Consider the following 22329-nt stretch of genomic DNA (forward strand, 5'->3'; position numbering starts at 1 on the left):
GATGTTTCTGTACGTGTATATAATGGATACGTGGGTAAGTAAATCTAGAGAGAGACCTGTATATAGACAAGTGCATGTGCAAATGTTGATAAGGGTATCGTACGCGAATAGGGAGAGACGTAGATATGTGCACGCACATATAAGGGATATATACCTAAGTGAAGATATACAGAGCCATACACATGCAAAGATGTTTCTATAAATGTATATAAAAGATACAACATAAGTAAATTTGCACAGAGACATGCATACAGACAGATGCACTTGTAAATGTCTATAAAGAGATCGTGCGTGAATGTGGAGATCCTTACAAAGCTACGTGTCTGTAAACCCCTACGCCTTGCAGGGTACCCATATGGACAGACGTGTCGGCAGAAAGGCACGTGCACAGGTGTGTGCAGACTATAAAGGAATGCACACGTGGGTACACACAGACGTACGCACGCACACAGGTGTACACAGATACGACCACCACTTGGAAGTGCAATCGGCCCCGCGGCCAGTGTCGCCCACAGCACCAACCTCCAGAAGGGACAGGTGCACGGAGCACGCCATCCAATAAGGCACGGGATGCGGACGCCCTGTGCACCCTGTCCTCCGCTCGGGGCCAGCTCTGCCCCCAGGCCTCTGTGCCATGCCCCAGTCTAGTGAGAGAAGTCATGGGCATACCTGCGGGCGGCTTGGGTCTGGGCGGGTAGCGGCCATCATCCCGGTCGGTGTTGCCGAAGTAACCTGTGGAGTGGAACACAGACCAACCCTCAGACCCCGTGCAGACAGCGCGCTCAGTCAACCCCAGCCCACCGGCAGCTTATGGAGAGCGTGGCCATCCCCTTCCATGAAACCAGGACACTGGGACCAAAGTGCAGGTGTCCCCAGTGCCATCCAGGTGGGATGACATCCTTCCTGTGGGAACAGCGTATGGGTGGTCCAGCAGCCTGGGGAGGGTAAGTGCATGGATGGGCCCCTTATGATCTGAGAGCCGAAGGGAGGTGCAGAATGCAGAGGAAGACCGTGACCCCAGGGCCTTTGCACATGCCCTCTGTGTTGAATTTAGGTTTCCGTTCCAGTCTCAGCCCCCGTGCTAAGACCACCTTGACCCTGGCTGGTACCCCGGAGCTTCCACACGGTCCCATCCATTCATTCCTGCCCCTCCACCATGCCGCTGGGTGACTGCTGCAGAACCAGCCTCCGCACACGGCACGTGCTCACGTAAACACTATGGAACTCCTCCTTGCAAGCGGAAGCTACTGAAAAACTTGGAATTTCCAAACACACCTGAGCTGACGTCAATGAAGGTGTTTCTGAAAATCCCCTAAAGATGGGTGCTGGTTGCCAGGGGAACCAAGTGCCCCCATGATGAGCGGGTCACACGTGGCCATCAAGCCACGTGTGACCCCTGGGGATGGGAAAGACACCACAGGATGAGTTAATCCCAATGACCCATGATTTAATCCATCATCAATCGTGCTCACGTGATTGAAGCCTGCCTAACACCCAAAAGGACTGGGTTCAGTGGGAGTCGAGGTCGTGCTGAAGTGAGGAATGCACCGTCACTCCATGGGGACACAAGCTCCTGTCTGGACCCCTCCAGACCTCACTCCATGAACCTGTTAACCCAAAAGCTTGTGCATATCTTTCATCAAATCCCATAAGGTAAACCAACACCTGTCTAAACCGCTCTAGCAAATTAACAGAACCCAGAGAGAGGGTCCTGGGAACCTCCATCTACAGCCAGATGTTCAGAAGCTCAACCTGCATTTGCCAAGCATCGTCTCAACTGGGGACAGTGTCCTTGGACTGAGTCCTTACCCTGTGGGATCTGGTGCTATTTTTGGGAAACAGGAGCATGGTGATGTGTGCTCCCCAGAATTTCCCTGCCCTCTTCTGAATAAACTTGCTTATATCCAGAGCCAGCATTTTTAAGGAATTTTTTGGTCAAAATAGAAAGAAATTTAATGTGCACTGGGGTCTCCAAAGGTCCCTCTTGTGTTCAGTGATTCCCTTTGTTAACATTTTCCAGGCACCAAAAGTCCCGACCCTTTTCTGGGGATGCTGATACATAAAGGCTGGTGAGGGGGCCTGACCTGTCCACTGGGGCCATTGCGGGGACGTCTGTGTTTGCAATCAGAAGAAACCTCAGGGCCCTGAGAGATGGGGGCCAACCTATCTGCAGAGCCCACCTGCAGGATGGGAGTTGCCCTAGGGTGGCAGGGTGCTAAGGGGGTGTCAGGAGGCAGCAGCAGTTCCCATGGCCAGTGATCACCATCCAGATAGGAAACTGTGTATTTTGTCTAACGGCTCTGGCCACAAGCCACAGCCTACCCACCTTCCAGCTGCCTCCTGTGCACCCACAGGGACGCAGGTCCCAGTGGAGACCCCAGACCTCACATCTGAGCTGGCCAGTTGCTAATGCCATGAAAACATGCACTGCTCAGTTCAATGCTGGAAAATCCTACAGAAAGTGTCCGCCTGCTTGGAAAACCCTACAGAAGGCATCCACCTTCTTGAAAAACAACACAGAAGGCATCTACCTGCTTGGAAAACCCTAAAAAAGGAGTTCATCTGCTCAGAAAACCCCACAGAAGGTGTCCACCTGCTCGGAAAACTCAACAGAAGGCATCCACCTACTTGGAAAACCCCACAGAAGGAATCCACCTGATTGGAAAACCCAACAGAAGGCATCTATCTGCTTGCAAAACCCAACAGAAGGCATCTACCTGCTTGGAAAGCCCCTACAGGAGTCTGCCTGCTTGGCAAACCCCACAGAAGGCATCTGCCTGCTTGGAAAGCCCAAAAGAAGGCATCCACCTTCTTGAAAAACTCTACAGAAGGCATCCACCTGCTTGGAAAACAGCACGGAAGGCATCTACCTGCTTGGAGAACCCTACAGAAGGAGTCTACCTGCTTGGCAAAACCCACAGAAGGCGTCCGCCTGCTTGGAAACCCTCACAGAAGGCGTACGCCTGTTCACTGCACCCAAGTGGCTGAATCCTGCATGTTTTGTCCCCAAGAGCCAAGACATGGCCCCTGAGATGCACGTAAAGGGGTTTGGGATGCCCTAAGCATCCTTTAGCAAAATCTGTCTGCATGAACCCCCCCATCTCTCCAAACAACCTTCTCTCCCCAACAGAATTCCAATGCCCCCTGCCCTCCCAAGGCGTGCATACCGGACTGAGCTACTTGGAGCCCAGATGACCTCCAAGGGGATCTACTCAGGGTTTGGGAAACCATCTGTAGTCACCCTGTATCTCTTTCTCCTTCCCTGTAATAATGAGACCATAGTTGGTCTCTGTCTTGTCTCTTAGAAACTCCCATAGAGAAGCCCAGCTGTCCATCCTGGGGTTGGATAAAATTGTCCAATTTCTCTCAACAAGAGTTGCTCCATCAGGGACACCTGCCCAGAGCTGTGGGGACCACCGGGAAAGAAGCTTCCAGAAACCTGTCCTGCCATCCAATAAGGGCCAGCCACCAAAGACATGGCAGCATCTTTAAGAGGCTGTCATGAGGCTCTGGAGAGCTCATGATTTCCTATTAATTTTGCTTCCAGTGGGCATCTCCAGAAACATCCATGAGCTGAGACCAGTGTCCACCATGACCCCTCATGAACATCATGGAGGAGACAGAATGCCATGGCCAGGGATTTGGGGAGGGTACGGGGGACTGCGTAGACCACTCCAGCCAACAGAGTTGAGCATGTGCACTCTGATGGGGAGATTTAGGGGGCTGGGTCTTCTGTCCCCAACATGGGAGCGGGCTGCTAGTAAGGCAGCTGCTGGGCATTCGAAAACCATTGTCACTTCATCGTGGACAGAATTTCAAGTGTATCCATTCCCAACGTTTCTGAATTCAGGATTAATACACTTACCTCCGCCACCATCAGAACCGCCGGGCTGGGGGCGAGGGTGTGGCCTCGGCCTTGGGTAGATATCTGTCGGAAAGAAGCACGGGGACGTGAGGAACGCTTCTGGAAGCCCTTGACGTAGCCCAGGCTCACGTGGTTCTACGTGGTTGGGTTTTAGGTTTTGGGTGCTATTGGATCACCCCTGGACTTTACTGACAATGTTTCCTTCTATTTTATCTCCTTATTTATTTTTAGGAAATCTATGGGAACTGGGTCTACCAGGTTTTTGAGGCCAAGGAGACACAGAGAGTCAATGAGTTGTAATGCACGGTGCACACAGGGGGCATTTATGAGCAGGAGATAATTTGGAGCCCTGCAAACGAGCGGAAAAGGAACCCGTCCTCAGCATCACTAAAAACCATCATGAGAACGTACAAGACTGAACACACGGTATTTTCCAGAGCTCAGAGCAAGGGGAAATAAAATGAGTGATGTCGGTTCGACCTTTCGGCCCCCTCCCGCTAAGGAGTGCGACTCTGTTTCCTGCAGACTGAGCTGCTCCTTATTCCGAAAGCAGCCTGATGACCCCCCCCCCCCCCCCCCCGTAAAGACAAGGCAGGTGTCACAAAACCAGGCTGGAAGGGAGCCCGAGAGCTGAGAACACTTACTTCCACTGTCGTCCGGCATCCCCGGCTGCGGGTGATACGGCGGTTTGGGCCTTGGGTAGAGATCTGCGGGGAAACGACATTGCATTTTCAGCGCAGAGAAACAGCCTCCTGTCACCAGCGGCCTATACAACACGGACGTCGTGCAAGTCCCGATTTTCTGTCTTATTCACGTTTGCGGCTCACGGTGTGACAGATGGCCACGGACCCGCTGGACATGACTGAGTCGACAGACGTAAAATCTGAAAACTGCAACTTAAAGGGAAAACCACACAAGGGTGCGTGTACACACACACACACACACACACACACGTGCACACACACACACACACACACACACACACACACACTGTTCCTAGAAGCTAGCTTCCATGGCAAAGACGGTGCCAGAGCTCCAGGTTGCTGAGAGGGGCTGGCTTTATGGTAAGGATCAGTGTGCAGCCAAAAAAAAAAAAAGTCAAAAAAGACAGAGAAATTCTCCTGGTGTATTTTTAAATTGACCTCAATGCTTTCTTACTAAATACAGTCCTCACCTGGTTGTTGGTTATCTCTCTCTCTTTTTCTTTAATTTTAACTATAATATTTATTTATATATCACATATCGTGCATCATATATATCACATATACATCTCATATATATGACATATCAAATAATATATAAAATACCATATAATACAATACATATGTGTTATTGAATAACATTACTAAATTTTATTATGTAATATAACATTTATTTTATATATAATTTAGTAATGTATATGATACATATAATATATATTATGTGTTATATATGTACTATGATATATAAATATACAGCATGTATCATTTATTTTATAGGTAGCATCTATGCTACATAATATATTATATGCTATTATATATTTCCATTATATTATAATTATGTATATTATATTTGTTAGTAATTATATTATATTAATATTATATATAATTGCCTATTATATAATATATAAATTTTATATATAACATATACATTATATAAACATATACATTATATGTTATACATTATATATACATATGCATGTATATATGTATATATACATATGCATTATAACATATACATTATATAAACATTATATACATTATTTATATAAATTATTATATAAAATTATGAATATAAATTATATATACTATATCTTATATAAATTGTATTATATAAATATATATAAATATTTATATTATATATAGATTATATATCTTATATATAAATATATAAATTATATATTATTTACTTTACATGTTTATTACATATGCCATATTATATATGCTCTCCAATGTATATAATATACATTGTCTTTTGTTATATGGTATATAAATATGTTACTGATTTCATATAATTTAAGAATGTATATTGCATGTGAGCTACCTATATGCTCTATAATTATATATTATATTATATTATAACACATATGTCCTATAAATCATACTTGTATTACTGAGGTTTAATCGACGTACAAGACTATACCAGTTTCAGGGGAACAACATGACGACGGTGTATTTCTCCGCATTTCAGAATCTGGTTAACACCCATCACCACAGACACCAGCTACAGAACCTTTTTCTTGTGGGAAGAACATCTCGGATCTACAATCTGAGCAACCTTCCGACATGCACTTCAGCATTTTTCACCACTCTGCTCACATTGGCGAGCCATCTTCATGGTGATGCACGTGGACGCTGTGCGTTGAGACGCTGGGCTCCGTGGTCCGCCTCCCACACCATGTCACTGATGGACGCGTAGGTGTTGTTTTGTAGCTCAACTAAGGATCCTTTGCACCCTGAGCTCATAAGCCACATCCATCTATTTTCCCAACACTTGTAAAGTGTTTCTTTGCACACTTGGACCTTATTGTTATAAATACTGCAGGACGTTGAGAGTGAACTAGCTATTATCCAGGAGAACAGCCGGTCACCCCAGCCTGCTTGTGTGGTGTGCTCCCTTCCCTCTGTTCTCCGGCTCTGACCTCTCTCAGGTACTGAGACATAATTTGGTCCCTGAGCTCCAACCTAACCCTGGTCAAACCTCAGCTTCCCACCTTCCCCGGGGTCTGTGTCTGGGGTTTCTTGTCCAGACCCCTGGTCAAAAATGTGCCCATCCCTGCAGAAGTCACAGACGGCCCTTTTTCCTAAATCATCCCGTGCTATGCAAGTGTCTACTTCTGATCCAGACTGTGCAAACGTAATAAAAACTGGAGATTATATAACACCTGTTGGCTACTATGCAAAACACAAGAAACGACAGCTGTTGGCGAGGACGTGGAGAAAGGGGAACCCTCCTGCACTGATGGTGGGAATGCAAGCTGGTACAGCCACTCTGGAAAACGGCACGGAGGTTCCTCCGAAATATTAAAAGTAGAAATACCCCGAGATCCAGTAATTCCAGTACTGATTGTTTATCTACAGGAAACAATTACTGTCTTGAAAAGATATCTGCACCCCCATGTTCCCTGAAGCATTATTCACAACAGGCAACAGAAGGAAGCACCCTCCAATGTCCACTGATAGACGAGCAGATAAAGAGAATGTAGTATATGTTACAATGTAATGTATACAGAGAGATATATTGTATCTATATGTAGTATGTTTGAAAGAGAATTTTTATATGTTGCAAACAATGTAACATGTATATTGCAATGTAATGTATCTGTCACCACATATACAGATAGAGATACATTGTATCTATATGTAATATGTATATTGCAATGTAATGTATCTGTTACCATATATACAGAGATATATTGTATCTATATGTAACATGTATATTGCAATGTGATGTATCCATTACCACATATACAGATAGAGATATATTGTGTCTATTTGTACTATGTATATTGCAATGTAACATATCTATTACCATATATAGAGATACATTGTATCTATATGTAATGTGCATATTGTGATGTAATATGTATATTACCATATATAGATAGAGATACATTGTATCCATATGTAATATAGATATTCCAATGTAATGTATCTATTACTATATATACAGATAAACATACATTATATCTATGTGTAATATGAATAGTACAATGTAATGTATATATTATCACATATACAGATAGAGATACATTGTATCTATATGTAATATGCCTACTACAATATAATGTATCTATTACCACATATACAAATAGAGATATATTGTATCTATGTGTAATATGTATATTGCAATGTAATGTATCTATTACCATATATACAGATAGAGATATATTGTATCTATATGTAATACGTACATTGCAATGTAATATATATTGTAATATATACAGATACAGAACTATGGTATCCGTATGTAATATATATTTCACAAAGTAATGTATGTATCACAACAGATATGGATATAATGAAATATTACTTGGCCATGAAAAGAAGGAAAGCCTGCCACCCGTGACCATATGGCTAGAACCTGAGCGCATTATGCTGAGTGACCTAAGTCAGACAGAGCAAGACAAAGACCATACATCTCACTATATGTGGAATTTAAACACAAAGAAAAACAAAGCAATGAGAAGGTCGTAGACACAGAAAACAGACTGGTCGTTGCAGAGATGGGAAGTCAGGGAGGCCAGAATGTCTGAAGGTGATCAGAGGGAAATCATCCCCCCAAAATAGGTCGTTTAGGTGTACACATCCGGCAGAAACCAAAATGACGCAAAGTGAAGGAAATACTCTATATAAAATTCAGTATTATGTTTAGCTCTGATGGGGAGATGGGGAGAGACAAAGGGAGCTCACAGGTAGAGAGAGCTTATCGCCAAGTCCGAGCTCTTGAATTCATCATGAAATTACTTAAAATACAACAAGGCTCTCCTCAGACAAAGACGACAAAGGGACATAAAAGAAGGATCACAATTCTTTCAAACTCTGGGCAGGTTTTAGGTTTTTGGCATTACGCAATTATTAAGGACTTTACTGACAATGTTTCCCTTAATTTTATCTACTTATTTATTTTTAGGAAATCTGCAGGAACTGGGTCTGTCAGGTTTTGAAAGCCAAGGAGACAGGGAGGGTAAAAATGACTTGTGATGCACGACACACTCGGGGGGGGGGGGGTTGAACAGGACATAATTTGCAGCTCTGCAAACACGTGGGAAAGGAACTTGTCCTCAGCATCAAAAAAATGCATCCCGAGAACATACAAGACCATCTGAGCATGCGGTATTTTCCAGAGCTCAGAGCAAGGGGAAATAAAATTATTTAACCTTCCGGCCCCCTCCCAATTAGGAATTCAACTCCGTTTCCTGCAAACTGAGCTGCTCCTTATTCCAAAACCAGCCTGATGACCCCCGTCGCCGTTAAGACAAGGCAGGCGTCACGGAAGCAGGCTGCAAGGGAGCCTGAGGGCTGAGAACACTTACTTCCACTGTCGTCCGGCATCCCGGGCTGCGGGTGATACGGCGGTTTCGGCTTTGGGTAGAGATCTGCGGGGAAACGACATTGCATTTTCAGCGCAGAGAAACAGCCTCCTGTCACCAGCGGCCTATACAACACGGACGTCGTGCAAGTCCCGATTTTCTGTCTTATTCACGTTTGCGGCTCACGGTGTGACAGATGGCCACGGACCCGCTGGACATGACTGAGCCGAGAGACGTAAAATCTGAAAACTGCAACTTAAAGGGAAAACCACACGAGGGTGCGTGTACACACACACACACACACACACACACACACACACGTGCACACACACACACACATGCACGCGCACGGACACACACTGTTCCTAGAAGCTAGCTTCCATGGTGAAGATGGTACCAGAGTTCTAGGTTGCCGACAGGTGCAGGCTTAATGGTAAGGATCAGTGTGCAGCAAAAAAAAAAAAAGCCAAAAAAAGGCAGAGAAATTCTCCTTTTTTAAATTGATGTCAATGCTTCTTATTAAACATGGTCTTCTCCTGGTTGTTGGTTATCTCTCTCTATTTTTCTTTAATTTTAACTATAGTAATTACTTATAGGTAATAAATATGAAATTATAATATGTGCTATATTATATACAAATGTATGTTAAATTTTTGTTATATAAATATACTAAATATATTACTTACTCTATGCATGATTTAATAGTGTATATGATACATATATATTGTGTGTCGTATATATAGTATATAATATACAATCACATGCTATATAATTTAAATATACTGTTTGCTTTACATATAGGATATATGCTATATGATATATACCATATATTATGTATAATTACATATATATTATATAAATATGTTAATTTGCATGTATGTCATATATGCTGCATTACGTGCTACATAATATGCATAATTATTTATTATATTTCATTATATGGTACATAAACATATTAGTTATTTTATGTACAATTTATTTATTTGTGTTTTAAAGCACTTTATTTATTTTAGAGAGAGAGAGACAGAGGGGGCAGGGGAGGGTGAAGACGGGGGACAGAAAAGAATCTGAAGCAGTCTCCACCCTGAGCATCCAGCCCAATGTGGGGCTCGACCCCATGAGCTTGAGATCATGACCTGAGCCGAAACAAAGAGTCGAAGGTTAACCGACTCAGGCTCCCAGGAGCCCATCATATATAATTTCATAATCTATGTGCTGTCTATCATTTATGGTACGTGTGCTACAGACTAGTTATAATTCTGTATTTTATTTTACTATATGATGTATCATTTATTTTATATAGCATTTATCACTTATTTCATATACCATTTATCATTTTATATATATTATATATATCACTTATTTTATATATAATTTATCATTATTTATTTTGTATCATTTATATATATCATTTATTTTATGTATAATTTATCATTATTTCATATCATTTATGTATAATTTATCATTATTTATTTATCATTATTATTTATTATATTTATCATTATTATTATTTATTTATTATAATTTATCATTATTTATTTTGTATCATTTATATATATTATTTATTTTATGTATAATTTATCATTATTTTATATCATTTTTATATATCACTTATTTTATATACAATTTATCATTATTTATCTTATACCATTTTTATATCATTTATGTTATATATAATTTATTATTTATTTCACATTATTTATCTTATATATAATTTAAGAACGGATATCGCACGTGACCTCCTATGTGCTATCTAATTATATATCACATTATTAAAATGTCTGAAACACATCCCGTGTGTATTACGGAGGCATAATCGACACACCCGACCGGGTCCCTGTGCCCACGTCGGAATCTAGTTAGCCCCCAACCCCCAAGGTCCCGGCTACCAGACGTTCTTTCTTTCTTCTGGGGAGAACGTTCCAGACCGGCGCCCCAGCAGCCATCGGACACGCGGGTCGGCACGATGAGCCGCGCTGCTCCTGCTGGCCGGCCCGCCTCGTCGGAGACACCTGGACGCCGTGGGTTCCGACTCACCTGAGTTCGGCTTCTTGGTGGGCTCTGCGGACACAGAGGGGAAGCAAACCGGTGAGCCCGGAGGATGGGCCCGAGTCCCCACAAGGAACCGTGCACACCCTCCCAAGAGGTGAAAACTGGAAGGCAGGGAACAGGACATGTTGGAACACGTGCATTTGGGGAAGGGGGTGCAGACAGAATGCCGCTCAGGGTCCGTACCTCCCCATCTTCCCCGGGGGCTGTGCCAGGCTGGCATCGTGGGAGGAAATCTGAGGGGGTCCGCTCGGCTCTTAAGCACACAACTTAGAGCAAAGCCTTTCCGGAGGTGAGGGACAGACGCTTTGCACAAAGGCCGACTGAGCCGAGAGCCTCCAGGGCCCGTGGCCACCTTCCACCAGGAACGTGGCCACGTCTATGGTGGGCAGAGGCAGGGGATGCAAAGACAGGCAGACGGAGACGCCTTCTGCTCCCACAACCCTGCTTCTGTCTCTTCCTTTCACGTGCGTGTTTATTCATTCAACAAACGCCGAGTGCCCACATGTCCGGGAGAGTGGAACGGGGATGCGTACAGCTCCCCCAGGCGATTGCATGACCTCGAGGCCAGCCTTTGGGGACCTGGACATCGGGCGAGCAGTGCTCAGCGGTGCAAAGCACAGCCTGGGTGAGCAGACTGTGAGGGTGTGAGGTCTGCATGTGCAGACGGCGGGGACAGGAGCTCAGAGGAGGCAGGACAGGGCTGAGCAAGCACGGAGGGACCGCGGCCGTGCACAGTGGCCGGGCTGCTTTCAAGCAGACGAGGCCACGTGCTCGAACTGCCCCCTGCAGTTTGCATCCCATGTCCTCACGGTCCACCCACCAGCAGGCAGGAGCCAGCGGTCCTCCCTTGCCAGGGCTGCACCAGACTCCCTCCGTGCACGGACCGTGGTCGCACACCTTCCAGCCACTGTGAATGGCTCTGCTGCCCCCGTGCACGGCTGTCCACGAGCACGCACGTGTGGACATTTGAGTCCCTGCGTGTCCCTGTCATAAGCATCTCCCCAGGACGAGAATGGCAGGGTCCTCTGCCAGCGCTGCTTCCAGTGACCCGCAGCCTGGCCCCTTCCCACAGCCACGTGCCCCTTCTCCGAGTTTTCCTTCCCCTCGTATCTGCCGCTCAGGCTGACCTTTGGAAGATGCCACCCGATGCCCTCACCAGGGGCAGCAACCATCCACCCTGGGGGCTACCCTGACCTCCCAGCAGTGGAGACCTGAGGCACTAAAGCCTGAGGACCCCAGTGCAGCCTCACGGGGGAAACAGAGTCCCCACCTTGGCACACCCCTGCTGCCCATCTACACCCGAATCCAGACCCTCCTACATGGTCCAGGAGCCAAATAGTCAGCTTTCTGGCAGCAAGAACGGGCAGGTGGGCTCAAAGGTGGTGAAGACAGGGCATGGGGGTCTCTGCAACCCCATGCCCCCTTTCCGGGGAAAGCAAGCAGCCCCATCGATGGAGGCAGATGCAAAACCTGCTGGGGAACGACCCCCAGACCCCCAAGCAACCGCCAAGCTGCTGCAGAAGTAAAGCCCCCAAGAACTACGGTCACTCACCAGGGTCGTCGAGAGCATCGGCCAAATCGAAGTCACGCTGACCTGTGGGGGACACAGAGGGCGTTAAGTGGCACAGACGGGAGGCGGCAGGGGCCCGGGCTCCTGGCTGCTGGCGGGTCCCTTTGCCCCGTGCGTCCACGCTAATCAGACAGGAGCCTCGGCGCAGAGGTCAGCCCACGGCGAGAGCTCAGCGGACGGTCGGAGCGTCTCCACCTCCCCGTGGGGTTGTCCAACGAGTATCTTGTCTTTCCCAGCAGCCGAGGCCCTTCACCCAAGATGCATCTTCTGGGAGACCCTGACGCTGTCTCTGTCTTTAAGGAGGACGGCATCGTCCCAGGATCTCAACTCCTTCCAGCTCCCGAGTGGACCTCGGGAGTGTTTCCAACACGCCGAGCTCCCGTGCACTCCGCAAACACCGCTGGGCGCTGGGCAGGCGCCAGTGAACCCGATCAGCCCTGCCTCCCCGCTGTTTCAGGAGGACAAGGTGCGTGAGCACCCTGAAAGGGAGAAAAAGAGAGGCAGCGGGCCATGCACTTCTTAGGTGAGCATACCTGGAGGTCTTCCCGGAGGAGGGGGTGGGGGAGCTGTTTCAAAGGTGCCATTGACGTAGGAGCGGTAGGAGAATGAAACACCCCCGTAGTCAGACAGCAGCACATATGAGGCAAAGTTAAGTAACCTCCCCTCCAGGCAGAGAACAAAAGCAGTTAGCCCAGCCCGCACACAAGGCCGTCAGAGCCGCACAAAGAGCTTTACAACAGCCCAAAACGGCCGCCACCGGGACTAGCCAGCTTCACCGTGCTCGTCCCTCTGTTCCGGAAGCCACCGTTTGGGACACGTCCCTGCCCCAACTGTGAAAGGGACACAAAAACCAGCTGTTTTCTGCTATTTAACCCCGAGCTCAAGCCTCCCCCTGCCGAGCGAGACAGCTCCGGTGTTACTTTCACTTTGCAAACCGGGCCTGACAACAAAGCCTTCCCTGACCTCTGCCGGGAGGCGCTGCTGGCATTTGGCGAGACACCGTCCCCAGGAGCTGGTCCCGAGCCCCATTTCTGGGTTCCCGGGACACGCATGGGCAGATTTCTGGGGTCTTTTCCTTTCTGTGCTCCGACACACGGGTGTGCATGCCCGGCCCGGCCACAAAGCAACCCCTCGCTCGCCAGGACCTTCCCTTTGCAAAGCTCTCTGAACCGGGCCCTCCTCCTCCTGGAGCTCAGACAGTTCTGAGGCTTTCTGGTTTGTGGGGGAAACGGGGAAGGAAATCTGGGATCTGGGCAGGAACTAAGACCCTATTTCTGCTTTTTCGCTGGTTCACCTTGGAGACGCTCTGGGTGCATCATTGTGCATAGGACAGGCAGGGAGTGTGGGGTCTCCAGGTGTGGGGACTTACTAGGTCCCTGCGGGAGGAGTACTGGTGCTGAGCACCATGTCAGGCAAAACTCTCTGGAATTCACCGTGTGTGTTCCTTCACCCGGCGACCCTTATCCATGTGCATTTTCTCTAAAGAAAACCCCAGATCTTTCAAATCCACAGAGGGTGGCCCCCGGCTGCCCCAAACTCCTCTCCTGCTCACGGAGACTCTCCTTCTCGCTTGGCTTTGCCCCTTTTGCTGCTCCCAAAATTATAAGAACGTGATCAGAGGATGTTCCCACTTGGGGCCCATTTGAGTCCCCTTTTTGGGCAACGATTTTTTTTTTTTTTTTTTGGCAAGCAAACAGCTACAGGGAGAGAATTTGCCCATTAAACGCGCACACTTGGGCGGCACAGAGCGCGTTCCTCCAGGGTGCGGGGAAGGAGTGACCACCTGCCTCCAGGACCAGAACATTGCACTGTCTACACAGGAGACCCACCGGCAGCTGCTCTGCAGCCCCGTCCCCAGACCCCCGGTGACCACAGACCAGGAGCTGGTTTCCAGGGGCCTAATGGGTAGATCGGAATCACGCTGGACCCTCGGGCAGCCTCCGCCGCAGCCGCGTGCTCCACAAAGGAGACCAGGCATCGGGGACAGGGTGACCCCTGCACGCTGGGTGGCCTCCCTGTGCAGCAAGCTTTGCTGGCCAAGCATATGCCTCTGAGGGGCCTGGAGGCCGGGGTGCACCCAGCAGCAGGCCCCGGGGTCCACACACGAGGCCCCGGGGGGACGTGCCCCGCCCCCCTGGCAGAGCCAATCGCACGGAGCCGCTTCCCACTGTGGGAGGTGCAGGTGCCTCCACGCTTGCGTCCTCCTGACCAGGGTCCGCTTCGCAGCAGCCGCTGCCTGTTGCTCGCGCAGGAACAGCCTGGCCCTGTCTGCTGCCTCCGGGGCTCGCTCTGGCCGCCTTCATCCAGGGTGGACGCACAGGGCTGCGCATCAACCCCTTTGCAGGGCGGCTGGGGACGTACACCCCCTTCCGTGCGGCTCCCGTGCGCAAATCCCTGGGGCAGGCACGGCTTTCAGGAACGACCATGGCCCTGCTGTACCGGGGCCTCGTCCCCAAAGTTTCAGGCACCCCCACCATGACCGCACACCCAGCAAGCTGCTCCCAAGGCCTCGACCACGCCTGTTGTCCCAGATAAGCAAAGGCCTCTGTGTTATCTGCCCGGATTGCCCAGCCCAACCGCGGACCCGCCTCTCTGAATGCCTGCACCCAGAGGGTGGGAACCCCATGCGTGGGATGTAGGATCCCTGACAGCCACCTCTGCATGCATTAATGGCCAGGGAGCCCCCTCGATGCCTTTGCAAACCTCCCCAGCTCTGTGCCTCCTCCCTTCTCAGCAGCACCTTGGCCCAGATGCACGTGCATCCCGAGCTCTGGCGGGTGGAAAGGGGCATGAGGCAGCCACATCTGCAAATGTGGGGATTGCCCTGCCAAGGCTGGTGTGAAAACAGAACTCATGCATGCATGCAGGGGAGGGTCCCCGGGACCTCTTGCATCAGCTGTGGACTCTGGCCAGCATCAGGCGCCCATGGAGGGACCGTCCACTCCTGCGAGGCAGGGGGAACTGGCCAGGCACCCAGCGCTCTCTGGAGGGGCTGTGGCCAAGGCGTGGCAAGGGTCCCCATGCAGTTCAGATCCTAGCTGGGCTGGGAGCTCATTCGGGCTGACGAGGCCACTCCTGGGAAGACACCCAGGGAGGGAGGGACGGTGCTCACGAGGCCGTCGGCATTATTTTCCACTCGGAGCACATGATGCGGCTCATGTCCCAAGACCTGTTTCTCATCTGTTTTCTCCTTTTGCTGAGCGAGCTCGGGGACTTTTAATCAAACCCACATGTGCTGGATCCGGGAGCTGGGGTTGGGGGTGAGCAGCATCATGTGTCCTGGGGTTGTGATGCTGGCGATCCTGCTGGGATCCCGGGGATGTGGGCTTACGGTGGCTCACGCTGGTCGGGAGGCTGATGGTCAGCGTTATACGCAGCAGCCCCCTCCCTCCACCAAAAAAAAAAAAAAAAAAAAAAAAAAAAAAAAAAAAGCTATTTGGGGTCTTTGAGTAGCTATTGGAGAAGAATGGTTGTCTCCAGGACCCAGGAACCAAAGTTGAAACGCCAACCCCCGTCGACCCTGAGACTCCCGCTGTTCCCTAGTGCTGTCTGCATGCCCTGAATTTCTCAGCTATGACATGGACCCTTGAGGCCATATAACCCACGGAATCCTCAAACAGCAGGACCGCACTTGCAAGAATCATCACGGCACCCCGATGCCCCCTTGCCCACGGGCCACGACGGACCTCCCCGGGAGCCAGGAGCCACGCCCAAGCCCACGCCCGAGCTCCCCCTGCAACCACGGAAATCCTGACTCTCTACTGTATCCACATCCGGTCCGGGAATGTATGCGTTGCTTCTTCACGTAGGGTTTGACTGATTTCCCCGAGTTGCGGGGCTAACTAAAAGCAAACTTCGGGGCCAATCCTTTCAATCGGCTCCATTGTTCTTAAAAATATATATATAAATGTACAGAACGCTTATTTTCGGAGCTCTTCTCCAGGATAGGGAAAATTAACAGCGCGTGTATTAGGTTTGCACGGACAGTGATAAGGAGCCCGGGGTGCGGTCCGCAGGTGGGTGGGGGGTGCATCGCCGCTCCGGGCTCCACTTCCTCTGGAACAGCTGTGCCTAAATCTGTAAGAGTTTTGGGGTGCTTCCAAGGTTTCTGTTTTCCTGCAGCAGCAAGGGTTACGCAAGAGGGCTGGGTTCTCAGGCTGCACAGCTGCGTGCCCATGCAGGGACACCAGGAGGGACTCTCTGTCCAGGGACAGCAGTGAAGACCCTCTATGGAGATGAGATGGTGGTCCCTGGAGCCCCATGCCACCCTCCTGATCCTGCAGCTCAGGGCAGTGGAACATCTCGTGCAAGGTCAACCAGTTGTCCTGGTTCCTAACATCCCCAGGTCCCCTCTGGATGAAACCCCACCACCCTAACAACATGCACGGTCCCAGGAAGGGAAAGTACTTGGTCACAAGAGACTAAGGGATGGCCATTGGTGATGAAAGGCAAGACATACGTCGTGAAATGCAGACTGTCCGACAAGGCAATATCGGAGGCTGTGTCCTAGACCTTCCCAGAGGGACATGTGCACAAAGACCTCCGAGGATGTGGGTAACACACAGCTTGTGCTACCACAGCTCTGGGTGTGCCTGAGAAAGGCATTTCTCTCCAGCTTCTGGGAGAGACTGAGGCTGCGGGCTGTGGGCTTCCCACCCAGTCCTGGAGGGTGGAGGCTGATGCCTCCTGAGGCCTCCCTCCTGGGCGTGTAGACCCTGTGTGCTCACACAGCCACCCCTCTGCGCCTGTCCGCATCCCCTCTTCTTAGAGGGACCCCAGTCCTATGGGATGGGGGCCACCCTAGTGATCTCATTTTACTGTAATTCCATCTCTCAAGACCCCCACCTTCAAATACAACCCCATTCTGAGATCTTGGGCTTAAGGCTGCATCCTATGAATTTTGAGGGGACACAGTTCAGCCTGTAACAGACTTAAACCATGGAATCACCACAGACATTCTGCTAGGATGGACGGGAGGCCCTCACGTGGCCCCAGTCCTAGCAGGGAAAGAAAGGAGATTTTCAGCGGAGCTGCACAAGGACAGGCCACGTACATTCCTCAGCCTCAGAACTTCAGTCTCCACGCCTCTCAGACCCTCAAGGGCATGCGTATCAGCCCATAATCCTCTTAGGAACAGATTCTGGTTCAGCAGGTCTGGGTGAGGCTGAGACTATCTTTCTCAGCAGGTCCCAGGGGGTGTTGGAGCTGTTGGCCCTGGGACCCTACTCTGCAGACATCCTTCCTCTCAGCTCTGTCCAGGTCACGGACGACATCGGGGTGGGGACACTAGATGCTTCCCTCGTGACCTGGGTAAGCGGCAGGAGCTCACCGAATTCCCGACACAGGAGGACCACCTACAAATCCAGGAATGCATCCAGAGTGGGGCTCCAGGAATGGATGGTGCGGTGGGAGACTGCGTCTTGACCCTACCCCCTCCAATTCTGATGACCACCACCAAGCAAAGTTCTCCAACTACCTCCCCTGGGGATCACCATCTGTCCAGACCATATTTTATTGGGATCCACAAGGATAAAACCCAACTACCAGTAGAAAAAGTTTTGGGAGAACTCTTGCGAATGGTTTGCTCCAGGGTCGCCTGGGAAACCCGTCCAAACACTCACAGCAGAAGGCACAATGCTTTGCGAGCTTTGCCACCTCCGTTCTCAAGAATGTAGCAATTTCTACAGCAGCTGTCCTCACCAGAGGGACACCTTCTTCAAGGGTGTAGCTCAAGGTCATAGGGAAAGTGGGTATGCTACAAGATTTAACAGACCTGGCCCCGCTCCACTCTAGCACCAGAAACAAACACAGGAGTTATTTCTGACGACAGAGCTGCAGGAGACCCCGAGGGCTGAGGACAGGCACATTGGAACCCTCCAGAAAACCTGCAGACTTGGTGTCTCAAGCAGTGGAAGTAGAAACATGAAAACATCCCTAAAGTTTCATATTTTGTGTCAATGTGGACAGGCTTCAGTGCCCGGATATTGGGTCAAACGCTAGTGTAGATGTCACTGTGCTGGTATGCTGTCAATGGGACTGACATCTGCAGTCGCATACTGGGAAAGCCCATCACCGTCGGTAATGTGTGGGTCTCCTCCATCTGTTGAAGGCCTTAAATGCAATGATTGAGGTTTCCTGGAGAAGAAGGGAGTCAGACTCCACACGGCAGTGTTATATCCTAGCTGAGTTGCTAGACTGCCCTGAAGGTTTTGGACTTGCCAGCTCCACAGTCCTGTGAGGCAATTCCTTAAAATAGATTGGAGTCTATAGATTTATGATGATGATAAGGACAATGATCGTAGATAGATAGGTGGATGGATGGATAGTTAGATAAATGGTGCAATGGGTAGATGGATGGATGGATGGTTGGATAGATGGATGGATGGTTGGATGGTTGGGTGGATGGATGGATGGATAGACGGATGGTTGGATAGATGGATGGATGATGGATGGATGGATGAATGGATGGACTATGGATGGATGGATGATGATTGAATGGATGGATGGATGGATGGATGATGGATGGATGGATGGATGGACGGATGGATAGAAACATAAATGATGGATGGATGGATAGGTCAATGGATGGATGGATACATAAATCATGGATGGATGGATGGATGGACAGATAGATGTACATATGTATTGGTGGACAGACATCAGGTGGATAATACCTAGATCCATACATCAGACTCAGGCTGATGGAGACTCTCCTGCTAACATAAGATTTCCCAACCTGGGCTCCAGCAACATTTGGGGCTGGATCCCTTTCTGACATATGCCGCAGACATGGGGTGGCCTCCTTGGCTTCCACCCGTTTGAGGACACCACCTGACCCACTCACAGGCGTGACCACCAAACACGACTCTAGATATTATCCAGTGTCCCCTGGGGACAAAGCAGCCCCCATTGAGAATGGCGGGCTGCAGCGTGTCTGCCTGGGGGATGTCCCTTCCGGCCTGGCTGTGCTGGCTGTGGATGCACGGTTGAATGGGGAACCCCAGAGCAGCTGGCCCCTTGTGCCACGGATCCATGGGTCTCCACCCAAGGGTAAACCAGATAGCCTGGTGCTTACTCATCATCCGTCCCAGGGAGCCCTGACTCTGCACAGCATGACTCTGGGTGCTTCTGAACCTACAGGTCCCAAGCCCCACCCACATACCAAAGAAGCCTATCAAGGGGACAGCACCTTACATGGCATCTTTAATCCAGCTCCCTCCCAGATGACTCTGCACAACACGGCGGAGAACCACTGCCCTACATAGCTGGGCAGGTTTGGCTAAAAGGAGACAGGCTTAAACGCCTCATCTAGGGCTTGGCCTTCACACCCAGAGATCAGCTAGATCAAACGTCATTGAGGGTCCACGAGGAACGAGGCAGAATTAAGGGAGACTCTTGGTTGGTTGGTTCTGGGGTGCGGTCAGCGTGGGCTACAGTCCCGTAGCCCAGCGTGGCCTGGCCTGTTGCCTCGGGCACGGATCCCACTCTCCACGTATCAGCCAACCACAACGCCCCACAGAGCTGGGTGCAGCACCGTAAGATAATAAGACGTTATAGTAACATATGTACAAGACACGGTACGTTCAGGGGGGAAACATGCATAAAGATAGGACCTTCCTTCTTTCTCGACAGAAGAGAAACAAACCGCAAGCTGGCCTTGGCAAGTTTCATTTCTGCTTCTGCTTCCCGACGGCAGAACCTCGGGCCCGTGATCGAACCCCACCCCGTGCCTCAGTGTAGCCGTCTCTAAGGCGGCGGCAAGCAGGGCCCCATCATGGGGCTGGGAGGCTGATGCGTGCCTGGGGTACAGGACACGAGGCCGTCACGGAAGGAATTTGGTGCTCATGGGCCACAGCCTAACCCAGCGAACGTTCCCACCAATGCCTGAGGAACTGAGTGGCTCCTGAAGGAATTTGGCCCTCTCGTCCCTGAAGCATCAGATGCACGGCACCGTGCAGGTCTCACTGTCCCAAGGGGTTTGCTGAGCCTCCCGCTGTCCCCGCACGGTGACGACATCAACCCTGGGACGTGCTTTCCTGGAGGTCAGGCTGGGTCTGCCGCTGGGCAGCTCCGTGTTAAAACCAGCATCTGCCCTCCAGCCCCTGCTAGGATGAATGTGGGGACATTCCCTGCACCCAGGAGCTCCGGAATGTGTCGCATCCCGGCGGAGATCGCCAGCTGACCCTCACCTTCCCACCGGCCCCCAGACAACCTACGCCCCCGTCCCTGAACACACCCCGAACAGGAAAAACAGGACGCACCACGACGGGGACGTGGGAACATAATTCTGCCTTCCTAACCTACAGCATGTGCCAACCCACCCTCGTCCCCTGTCCCTTTGCTTGCAAGGACACCACGAAAATGACCAGAGGGGCTGTTTCAGTCCCGTAGCTCCTGGGTTCCCAACCGTTCCCAAAGAGCCTCCTGCCACACCCTCCTACAAACAAACACCCCCTCCCCACCCATCCCTGCATCTGGGATGCAGCAGCCGCGATCTCCAGTGGCAGCTCCGGGCGTAAACAACTCCCACGGCTTTTCTTTTGCAACCAAGAAAGCTCTCCTTTTTCCAAGAAGCCGCAGAATCCAAACCCGCGTGCCAGCTCTGGGTTTACCCGATGAAAATCGGCCGAACTGATCTTTTCCATCGGGACCCAGGACTTGAAGAGACCCTTTGCCCCCCGCATTGAGCTTAAATCACGGAGGAGGAGGGCCGTGTTGGAAAGGCAGAGCGGAACGGCCGAGAGCGCCGCTTGCTTCCCAGCACTGTGGGCCCGTGTTCTGCTGTTCTGGGTCCGGGTTCCTGACTCCAGAGTGACCCGCTGTCCCCTCGGCTCTCTCAAAATCCACCAGTCCCGTATCCTCTAATCGCGTCTGGCAGCTTCTCCCGGTTTTTCAGCAGAAGCAGCTCAGGAAGGAGTTTTGAGAAGGAACCAGACAGCACCCACGGCCGCTCTCCCTCGGGGCCGAGTCGGCTCTTACCTTGCACGTGCGCCAGGAAGCCCAGCACCGAGACCCAGAGGAGGCCCCAGCGGCTCTCCATCCTTGGCGGCAGCAGGAAGGAGCCTCCTGGAAGGCCGCAGCCCAGCGGCGCGCGTGAGATCCGGCCTCCGAACCCCACCCTCCGCGTGTGTTGACTTCCTGTCTCCCAGCTTGGAAGGAAGGGAGGGCAAGTTCCAAGCGGAAAGTCTGAACCCACTTGCAATCCCTTTGCCAAAAGCTAATGGGGCCCGTGCTCAGATGAAAAAACCCACAGCCTGGGCGGGTGAGGCCCGTGTGTGCACGCCGGAGGTCGCCCCGGGCCTCCCCAGAGCAGAGCTGGCTGGCCGATGCTCTGCACGGCAGGGAAACAGGCACCACCCGACAGCAAGCGGCCTTCCTCGCTTGGGGAAGCCGGCACACCTGCTCGGCAGCTCTGCTCCCTGCCTGCGTGGGAGGCGCCCCTGAGATCAAAGCGTTGCCATCCCCGAGCCTGGCGAGGACGCTCCCTGTCCACAGATCTGTGCATTCCAAGCTCCCCGCTTCCCCACAGGGGGATTTCAGGACGAGCTCATGCATTCCTCCCACAAACACGGGGGACACAAACATCTTCTGAGCCAGGCCCACATTGGGTACCGGGTTGGCGGCGGTGAGGAAGGCATCGTTGTGGACAAAGAGGAGGAGACATCAAAGGTTCAGCCCGATGGTGGCCGGGGGGCATTGCATCAGGCAGGGACACACGTCGAGGCCTTGGGGGCGGGGTGGGGAGGACTGGCAGGTGCTGGACTCTGCTGGGTGTCGGAAAACTCTGGGGAGGGCAGTGGCCTCAAAAGGACTGTAAAAGCTGAGAAGGAA

The 22329-nt window shown here is 50.6% G+C and overlaps 1 protein-coding gene across 3 annotated transcripts in view; it reads right to left on the reverse strand.

The window, feature by feature from the left end:
* XG (Xg glycoprotein (Xg blood group)) overlaps positions 1-21622 on the reverse strand; it is a 32375-nt gene extending 10753 nt beyond the window's left edge. Inside the window, exons 1-7 of one of the 3 annotated variants that reach the window (XM_059386243.1) lie at positions 21478-21622; positions 12481-12522; positions 10914-10937; positions 8880-8942; positions 4510-4572; positions 3866-3928; positions 670-732 (exon numbers count right to left, since the gene is read on the reverse strand). In XM_059386243.1, the coding sequence (XP_059242226.1) occupies positions 670-732; positions 3866-3928; positions 4510-4572; positions 8880-8942; positions 10914-10937; positions 12481-12522; positions 21478-21538 (379 nt within the window). In that variant the 5' untranslated portion in view covers positions 21539-21622. Of the gene's footprint in view, positions 1-669; positions 733-3865; positions 3929-4509; positions 4573-8879; positions 8943-10913; positions 10938-12480; positions 12523-13031; positions 13375-21477 lie in introns of those variants that run through there. The other 2 variants (XM_059386245.1, XM_059386244.1) reach the window with 2 other exon arrangements.
* Positions 21623-22329: the final 707 nt, after the last annotated feature.

Source organism: Mustela nigripes, chromosome X, assembly GCF_022355385.1.
Source record: "Mustela nigripes isolate SB6536 chromosome X, MUSNIG.SB6536, whole genome shotgun sequence".
NCBI classification, from domain to species: domain Eukaryota; kingdom Metazoa; phylum Chordata; class Mammalia; order Carnivora; family Mustelidae; genus Mustela; species Mustela nigripes.